General features: G+C 46.0%; 1 protein-coding gene across 1 annotated transcript in view; it reads left to right on the top strand.

Moving 5' to 3' along the window:
- The first annotated feature begins 1,068 nt into the window (after nucleotides 1–1,068).
- The window catches only part of TMEM72 (transmembrane protein 72), a 48,261-nt gene continuing 39,006 nt past the window's right edge, over nucleotides 1,069–10,323 (top strand). Inside the window, exon 1 of the mRNA XM_038744146.1 lies at nucleotides 1,069–1,675. Coding sequence (XP_038600074.1) covers nucleotides 1,606–1,675 — 70 coding nt within the window. The 5' untranslated portion in view covers nucleotides 1,069–1,605. The remainder of the gene's footprint in view (nucleotides 1,676–10,323) is intronic.

Raw genomic sequence — 10,323 nt, 5'->3', positions numbered from 1 at the left:
GACAGGGAATGTGACCAACCCAATTAGCTTAAATCTACCCCAGTGCTTAGTATAGTGCATGGCACATAATAAGTACATAACAAATACTATTATTATTGTTATTATTATCACCCCCATCAGGAAGGACAGGACCTCTGCCCTTCTTACTGCCTGTTTGGAGTCCCCCAAAGCCAATCTTAGGGATGAGGACTGTGTGGAAGTTTTAGAGTACCAGGAAGTATATTATGCAATTCCTCGAAACTATTTGGTTTCCTAGGATTTTCCGAGACTAAGACAATGAGGTCTTTGAATCCCTTCACTGATAAGCAGAAAGGGATTAACAAATGAACTTCATTTTTATTTCTCCACTTGCCTGCTGGGTGAGCTTGGCAAGTCATTTGAATTCTCTGTGCCTCAGTTTCCTCACCCGTAAAATGGAGATTAAATACTTGTTCTCCTTCCCTTAGACTGTGAGCTCCACTGGGGTCTGATCTGATTATATTGCATCTACCCGAGCAGTTAGGAAAGTGCTTGTCATATAAGTGCTTTATAAACAGCATGGCATAGTGGATAGAGCCCAGGCCTAGGTGTCAGAAGGTCATGGGTTCTCATCTAGGATCTGCCACTTGTCTGCTGTGTGACCTTAGGTAAGTCACTTCACTTCTCTCTGCCTCAGTCACCTCGTCTGTAAAATGGGAATTGAGAATGTGAGCTCCAGGTGGGACAGCAATACTGTTCAACCCGATCTAGTGTATCCACTCCAGCACAGTGTCTGGCACAGAGTAACTGCTAAATAAATACCATAATTATCATTATTATCATTACTAAGAAAGCATTCAATAAAAACCACCGATTGATTATTACTATTATCATTATTAGTAGTATGACTAGACTGCTTATGCTAATATCAATAAGGGTGGGGGAGGGAGGGAGGATACTCTGTCCCTCCCTCTAAAAGCAATAATCTCTGGAGCGGGCAATTGCCACCTTGTGATCTCGTTCGGATGACAGGGATATGCCGGATTTTTCCTCAATGGGCTAGAAGTACCCTGCTAGGCACTCATGGACTGATCCCCTTCCCCTCCACAAATGGTTAATTCCAACCGATGTAAATCGTCCGGCAGCATTAAGGAGTTTATACGCTTCTAATCAGATTGATCTTACAGTACCACAGCAACTCGAACGGAAAGCAAAAAGAAAAAAAACTAAACTAAACAAAAAAAACCAACCCGCCGAGTGGCTACTGGCTTTCATAACTCCCTGCTCTGAAAGACATTCTTTGGGGGTAATTATTAAACAAAATCCCTCAGACAATGCAGGACAAGCTACAAGCCAGGAGGGGAGAAGCTGATTTTCATTAACACCTCGGGGAAGTAAGTAGCCGAACGAAGCAGCATTAACTGGTTTGGTGTGGCGAGAACCCGTTCCGCTTCAGCTAAGTCCTCCAGGGCCTCGGGAAGCACACAACTCTCTGGAAGCCAGCTGTCTCCTTCAGAAAGGTCATTTGGGCTTTGGCAGGAGACGGGCGTTTTCTTCCGGGCGAGGGCCGAATGGAGAGAGATGTAGGCTGGGGTCGTGGAGAATAATTCAGCCAGGTCATCTTCCGGAGCCTTTTCTTCTTGGACCATGAAGCCCGGAACGGCCTGGAGAGCCCTGGAATTCATCTGCCGGTTTCTGGGACTGTCCACGGCTGCAGGTAAGGTGAACCACCTCTTTGCCATCTCAGGTGGGTTTCCCGTTCGTGGTTCATCTGAGCAGCCAGGTACCCCGGTGTCGGGGTCCGCCGTTTCTCTCTCTCATCAGCATTGGCTGACACAACTTTCCTGAGACCCCGAGAAAACGCAAGTTGGAGAAGACCGTCTTCAACGCGGGAAATAGTGTACTGCGTTCATCAGGGACAGGGCATCCGGTTAGTGTGAGGCGTGTTATTTTGAGGAGGTTTCCTTTGCTCTGGTTTGAATCCCTTTAAATAGAGGCACACAGAAGAGTAAGGCAACTGAAATGGAGGAAAGCCCACAGCCTCCCCGGGAGCCTTGGTCTTCCTAATGGATTCCAGGACCTGAAAGCATTCAGGGGGTCTGATTTACCGTCACTCCTCCTCCACAACAGACGTTGAGCTTCCTCCTCCGTCTGCTGATGTCGCTTCTTCTAACCACAGACTTCTATTTCTGTTCAATGCTGGCTTTGAATCCTGATGCTATGAATGAGCATTCGTGCGCTTTTTGGCCTGAAAGTCTGCCATGTAAGGCTCTTTCTGCCAGAATCACCGTTGAGTGATCCCTACCAGGGGCTTCCTAGAAAGACTGTGAAGATTCCCACCAAGGTAAACTTATTGGAGAGGTATTGATCAAAAACGAGAGGTTTTCTAAACGGAGTGGGTCCACTCGGACTCTCCTTTAATTTCTGAAACTTTAGACAGGAATTGTGGGGACAGGTGTGGCCCCTGAACCCCTCTCTCTCACAGAGATCATCAGCAACATCGAAGGTATTTATTGAGCATTTACTGTGTGTGGAATTCATTCATTCATTCATTCATCGTATTTATTGAGCACTGACGGTGTGCAGAGCACTGTACTAAGTGCTTGGAAAGTACAATTCAGCAATAAAGAGAGACAATCCCTGCCCACACCAGGCTTACAGTCTAGAAGGAGGGAGACAGACATCAAAACAAATAAACAGGCATCAATATAAATAAATAGAATTATAGATGCACATCAATTCTGTACTAAGCGCTTGAGAGAGTACAATAAAACAATAGTACTGATCCACAAGAAGCAGCGTGGCTCAGTAGAAAGAGCCCGGGCTCTGGAGTCAGAGGTCATGGGTTCAAATCCCGGCTGCACCACGTGTCAACTCTGTGACTTTGGGCAAGTCACTTCACTTCTCTGTGCCTCAGTTACCTCATCTGTAAAATGGGGGTGAAGACTGTGAGCCCCCGTGGGACAGCCTGATCACCTTGTAACCTCCCCAGCACGCAAAACAGTGCTTTGCACATAGTAAACACTTAATAAATGCCTTCCTTGTTATTATTATTACAATACAAACAGGGTAGAAATTTAATTCTGGGCTCATTACCCAGAAGTAATTATTGTAACATTTGGGAGATGTTCTCTGGTGAGGAGAGATCCAAGATAAGGGAATCAATCAATCATTTATTAAGCTTTTACTGTTTGCAGAGTACTCTACCACCCCAGCACTTAGAACAGTGCTTGGCACAGAGTAAGCACTGAACAAGTACCATGATTTGAAGCAGCATGGTTTAGTGGATAGAGCATGGGCGTGAGAGTCAAAAGGTCATGGATTCTAATTCCGGCTCTACACTTGTCTACTGTGTGACCTTGGATAAGTCACTTCACCTCTTGGTGCCTCACTTACCTCAACTGGAAAATGGGGATTGAGACTGTGAGCTCCACGTGGGACAGGGACCGTGTCCAACCCGATCTGCTTGTATCCACCCTAGTGCTTAGCAGAGTGTCTGGCACATAGTAAGTGCTTAACAAATACAATAGCAATAACAATAGTTATCATTGTAATTACTATTACTGAGTGCTTGGAACAGTATAGTGTAAGATTTGATGATCTATTCAGCTACCAGGGCCCAGCACATACTCTAGCGCTTAGTACAGTGCTCTGCACACAGTAAGTACTCAATAAATTGATTGATTGCTAGGGAAGTAGTGTGGCTCAGTGGAAAGAGCTCGGGCTTTGGAGTCGGAGGTCATGGGTTCAAATCCCGGCTCGGCCATTTGTCAGCTGTGTGACTTTAGGCAAGTCACTTCACTTCTCTGGGCCTCAGTTCCCTCATCTGTAAAATGGGGATTAAGACTATGAGCCCCCTGTAGGACAACCTGATCACCTTGTAACCTCCCCAGTGCTTAGAACAGTGCCTTGCACATAATAAGCGCTTAATAAATGCCATCATAAAATAAACTTGTTTTGGGCAGGGGCTGTGTCTACCAACTCTGTTGTATTGTATTCTCCCAAGCACTTAGTACAGTGTTATCACTGCAGTAAGTGCTCAATAAATGCCATCGATGATGAGAACCTAGTGGCAAGAACACAGACTTGGGAGTCAGAAGACTTGGGTTCTAATCCCAGATCTGCCACTTGTCTGCTGTGTGTGACTTTGGGTAAGGCGCTTATCTTCTGTGGGCCTCAATTACCTCATCTGTAAAATGGGGATTAAGATTGGGAGCCCCATATAATAATGATGATACTTATTATTATGGCATTTGTTAAGTGCTTACTATGTCCCAGGCACTGGCCTGGGGTGGATACAAGCAAATCGGGTTGGACTCAGTTCCTGTCCCACGTGGGGCTCACAGTCTCAATCCCCATTTTTACAGATGAGGTAACTGAGGCCCAGAAAAGTGACTTGCCCGAGGTCATACAGCCGACAAGTAGCAGAGCTGCAATTAGAACTCATGACCTTCTGATTCCTAAGCCTGTGCTGTAGCCACTGCACCACACTGTTGTCCCATATGGGACAGGGACTGTGTCCAAACTGATTAGTTTGTATCTACCCCACTGCTTAGAACAGGGTTTGGCACATAGTAAGCACTTAACGAATCCCCATCATTATTATTATCACTACCATGATATGAAGCAAAAGCTAGTTGTTCTAGCTCAGAGATAGATTGATCTGCCGAGGAGCTAACTCATTTTCTCTGCTTTTTTATTATTTTTTTCTGAGGCTGAGGTTTGGTCTGACCTCCTGTGCCTGGTGAATGGGTAATGGTGCATGGAAAAACCTTTTTTTCAATTAGATCAAGTATTTATAAATCCTACCTATACCAAACCGAGAGCAAGCATTTTCTGGGCTATCTTGGTAGTGATCCTCACCTTATCATACGAAGTTCGTGGAAGAAGAGAAAGGCTTGGCTTGGTTCCGCTCTTTATGGTTACGTTGTGAGGGCACAGGCTTGCCAATCACAACATTATGCTATTGCATCGTCAGTCTACAGTCAAACAAGATGTATTTACAGAGCCCCGGTCAGAGGCCAAGTTCTGTTGTGCACAATAAACTCTGCCAAAGCTAGGGGAAGGGAAGGTAATAATAATGACGGTATTTGTTAAGCGCTTACTATGTGCCAAGCACTGCTCTAAGCACTGGGGGGATACAAGGTGATCAGATTGTCCCACGTGGGGCTCACAGTCTTAATCCCCATTTTACAGATGAGGTAACTGAGGCACAGAGAAGTGAAGGCTTGCCAAGGTCACACAGCTGACAAGTGGCGGAGCCGGGATTCAAACCCATGACCTCTGACCCCCGAGCCCGTGCTCTTTCCACTGAGCCACACTGCTTTAAGGTGTTTGTGAAGCACTTACTATGTGCCAAGCATCGGACTAAGGGCTGGGGCAGATACCAGCTAATCAGGTTGGACATAGTCCCCGTCCCACATGGGGCTCACAGTCTGAGGTAACTGAGGCACAGAAGTGACTCGCCCAAAGTCACACAGCAGACAAGTGGAGTAAGACACAGGACTTTCTGAATCCCAGGTTTGAGCTCTATTCATTAGGCAATACTGCTTCTCAAGTGCCCTCTCTCTACACAAACTCTATTTATTTATTTATCTATATTACTCTATTTATTTACTTTATTTATACATCAATCAATCAATCAATGGTATTTATTGAGCGCTTACTGTGTGCAGAGCACTGTACTAAGCGCTTGGGAAGTACAAATTGGCAACATATAGAGACAGTCCCTACCCAACAGTGGGCTCATATTTATTCTATTTATTTTATTTTGCTAATATGTTTTGTTTTGTTCTCTGTCTCCCCCTTCTAGACTGTGAGCCCACCGTTGGGTAGGGACCGTCTCTCTATGTTGCCAACTTGTACTTCCCAAGCGCTTAGTACAGTGCTCTGCACACAGTAAGCGCTCAATAAATATGATTGAATGAATGAATGAATGAATGAACAAACACCTGTATGTGTTTGCACATACGTGAAACAATATGTGTGTCTATGTTTTCTTTGTAGAGAAAGGGAAACGGGAAGCATTCTGTCCCGCATTTTCCACCGTGACTCATATAATACACTCAATGCATCATTCCTACAGCAGGTTGGGTCCGTTCACTACGCTAGGAAAACTCCATCCAGGAACTTGGCCTCCAACGGAGCTGGACACACAGGGTGGGAACTGGTGAAACGGAAGAATTCCCTTCATCCCATCGCTATCCCTGAGGTGTTTCTGTACTGTCCTGAAAGAGAACTCTATAATGTACCGTGATGAGAGGGGATGAAAGGACAAAAAGGTCTTGTAGACCTTTCAGAACCAGGATGGATCCCGAGCATGTCGTCGGACGATATATCACGACCCGCGCTGACCCAACTTGTACTTCCCAAGCGCTTAGTACAGTGCTCTGCACACAGTAAGCGCTCAATAAATATGATTGATGATGATGACCCCAGGGTTGCCTCGTTCCCCTCAGAGGAAGCCGTGAACGTGGGTGCTGCCTCTGAGCGGCAGGCTCGATGCCCAGAGCTAAGGCCGAGGGTGCCCGTGGGTTTATTAACCGTGGGCATAAAAGTGGCAGGCGGCTCAGTGGAAAGAGCCCAGGCTTGGGAGTCAGAAGTCATGGGTTCTAATCCTGGCTCTGCCTCTTGTCAGCTGTGTGATTTTGGGCAAGTCACTTAACTTCTGTGGTCCTCAGTTACCTCATCTATAAAATGGGGAGTAAGACTGTGAGCCCCACGTGGGATAACTTTTATCCCCCCCCACACCCAGCAGCGCTTTGAACAGTGCTTTGCACATAGTCATTATTATTTTTATTATTATTACCAGGCAGCTGATAGTCCAGCTGAAATCAATGAGTGATATTTCTTGAATGTTTACTGCGGGCGGTGGGAGAGTCCAAAACGGCCGAGTTGTTTCCCTGACCACAGTGAGCTTACGGTCCAGGGGAAAAACCAGGCAGGTGGCTACCCGGTTTGCGTGAGAACTCCTTGTCAGCAGGGAATTTGTTTGCCAACTCTTGTTCTATTGGACTCTCTCCGAAGTGCTCAGTACAGTGCTCTGCACCCAGTAAGCACTCAATAAATTTGATGGATTAATTGGAGCTCCAGCAGGCCACGTGTAGATGTGATTGAGCTCATCCTTTAGGGCTGATCTGAGTTTTAGAACTTTGGTCTCAGGGCCCTTCTTTACTTGTGTCTGTGGGAGGCAGGGGGAGTTTGGGAACGGACATTTCTGGTATAAAACTCCATTTTGGTTCAATAATAATAATAATAACAATACTAATGGCATTTATTAAGCGCTTACTACATGCAAAGCACTGTTCTAAGCGAGGTTACAAGGTGATCAGGTTGTCCCATGGGGGGCTCACAGTCTTCATCTCCATTTTACAGATGAGGTAACTGAGGCACAGAGAAGTTAAGTCTCTTGCCCAAAGTCGCACAACTGACTAGTGGCGGAGCCGGGATTTGAACCCATGACGTCTGACTCCAAAGCCTGTGCTCTTTCCACCGAGCCACCTAAAGCTACCCAGCATGGACACCAACCTCACATATAGCGGCAAAAAGGTCTTTGGAGCCACATGATGGTTATTGTCATACTTATAATTAATTTTCTACATTAATATAGTGTGGCTCAGTGGAAAGAACGCGGGCTTGGGACTCAGAGGTCATGGGTTCAAATCCCTGATCCGCCACTTATCAGCTGTGTGACTTTGGGAAGTCAGTTAACTTCTCTGTGAATCAGTTACCTCATCTGGAAAATGGGGATTAAGACTGTGAGCCTCATGGGAGACAACCTGATTACCTTGTATCTCCCCCAGCGCTTAGAACAGTGCTTGGCACATAGTAAGCGCTTAACAAATACCAAAATTATTATTATTATTACTATTTATTAAGTCCTTCTTATGTGCCAAGCAATCTGCTTAGCACTGGTGGAGACACAAGATAATCAGACTGGAAACTGTTCCGGTCCCACCCAGGGCTCACGGTCCAAGACAGAGGGAGAGCAGGTATTTTATCACAATTTTATAAATGAGACACAGAGTGGTTGAGTGACCTGCCCAAAGTCACACAGCACATAAGTGGTGGAACTGGGACTAGAACCCGGGGCGCCCACCGATTCCCCAACTTCCCTCTTTCTAACAGACGAGCAGCGTGGCTCAGTGGAAAGAGCCCAGGCTTGGGAGTCAGAGGTCCCGGGTTCAAATCCTGGCTCCGCCACTTGTCAGCTGTGTGACTTTGGGCAAGTCACTTCACTTCTCTGGGTGTCAGTTACCTCATCCGTAAAATGGGGATTAAGTCTGCGAGCCCCATGTGAGACAACTTGATTACTTTGTATCTATCCCAGTGCTTAGAACAGTGCTTTGCACATAGTAAGCGCTTAATAAATGCCATTATTATTATTATTATTATTATTATTATTATTATTATTATTAACAGCATGGCAGCACTGTACCCCACCAGAACATCTCCCGCTTCTGCCCCAGAAACCCTGGTGCTGGCCCCTCTGACAGATTTCTAGGGTTTTCAGTTCCCAGTTCTATCTCCCTCCCCCTCTGTCTCCAGGGGGACCTCAGGATATTCATTCATTCAATTCAACCGTATTTATTGAGCGCTTACTGTGTGCAGAGCACTGTACTAAGCGCTATAATCTTCAGAGCCTCAGCAGCACATCAGGGGAGGCAGTGTGAGCTGCCCAGGCTCCAGAAAACAGGAAGCTACCACAATCCAGGCAGACTCCCCAGTAATTTGGTTCGTAACCCACCCCCATTTTTAAGGAAACTCTCCCAGGCTACACCTGTTTCCTTAGCGTCCGTGAGGTTTGCACAGCCGAACGGACAATATTCCGATTATCTTGGCTCCGCACAGGCCTGGCATTCAACCGGCTTCTCATGTAAATGGGGCACGCACATACATGAAGCAGAGCCGTTATGACCGGACACGCCTGCCTTGTCTGCAGGCGTGTCTTGGGTCATTTTTTTTCCCCATCGCATTCGGAGGTCGCGTGTGATTTACGGAGTTGTGTTGCATTCCACATTCTCTGTGGAGAAGTGTGTTGGTGGGATATCTGCTCGCACACATTCATACACACACACACACACACACACACACACACACACACACACACACATTTCCATTCCAGTGGCCATGGGCCAATTACAGAAATGGGGCTGAGTCAGATGATTTTTGAAATCCCAGTCCGGCAACACGTGAATAAGTCCCAAATTATGGGAAAATCAGGCTAAACAATGAGTTTATGTCCACTGAATAAACATCATTTATCATAGTTGCTTGTTCTTTTTTACAAATCAAATATTGGGGGATTACTGGGCAGTTCCTTTTTACGGCTTCTTGGCTCTCTAACCTGCCTTCATATTTAGGCTTGGCCGGGCTAAGCCTCAGCCTCGCAATGTTCTCATTTCACATGGCACTTGGAAGGCTTCGAAAAGGGGGTGTTGTTTATGAATTTGCTTAAAATACAAGCAACGTTTTAAACCCAGATGTTCTCATTATATTTTAAAGAGTACAGCTAACAGGGAATGTGGCCTCACTCCCATGCCAAGCCCTAAAGACTAATGCTTCTGAAGAAGCGTATCTCTTGCCCGATCGCCGATTTCCACTTCTCTTAAATTATATCCCCACAAGGCCTGGCTTGCCAGTGGGGAATGGTTCAAGAGTCCTGATTTGTGGGTAGATGAATTTCTGACCTTCCTGAGTCCAAATGGGGCTTTTAGAATTTAGGGTGGATCCTAAGTGGGTTTCTCAATGGGCTCCCAGACTGAGCCCCTTCCTTCCTCTCCCCCTCTTCATCCCCCCCATCTTACCTCCTTCCCTTCCCCACAGCACCTGTATATATGTTTGTACATATTTATTATTCTATTTATTTATTTATTTATTTTACTTGTACGTATCTATTCTATTCATTTTATTTTGTTAGTATGTTTGGTTTTGTTCTCTGTCTCCCCCTTTTAGACTGTGAGCCCACTGTTGGGTAGGGACTGTCTCTATATGCTGCCAATTTGTACTTCCCAAGCGCTTAATACAATGCTCTGCACATAGTAAGCGCTCAATAAATACGATTGATGATGATGATGAACGGAGTCCTGGAATTGTAATGCATCCCACTGAATCTGAGGGGAGAATACGTTCGCCATGTATCTTGGGTGGCAGGTCATCCAGTCTTAAATCAGAGAGCCCAGTTTCCAAGGGGAGCCATCCCTTGTCCATTAAGGATATTCCTGGCTTCTTTTCAGCCCCTAGTCTCCATTCCCTCCTTGAGGTGAGTTCCACGATTCATATGAGCCCACTTTTGGGTAGGGACTGTCGCTACATGTTGCCAACTTGTACTTCCCAAGCGCTTAGTACAGTGCTCTGCACACAGTA

This window comes from Tachyglossus aculeatus, chromosome 3, assembly GCF_015852505.1.
Source record: "Tachyglossus aculeatus isolate mTacAcu1 chromosome 3, mTacAcu1.pri, whole genome shotgun sequence".
In the NCBI taxonomy this organism is placed as follows: domain Eukaryota; kingdom Metazoa; phylum Chordata; class Mammalia; order Monotremata; family Tachyglossidae; genus Tachyglossus; species Tachyglossus aculeatus.
The sequence above is the reverse complement of the archived record's forward strand: the minus strand, read 5'-3'. Positions and strand labels throughout refer to the sequence as shown.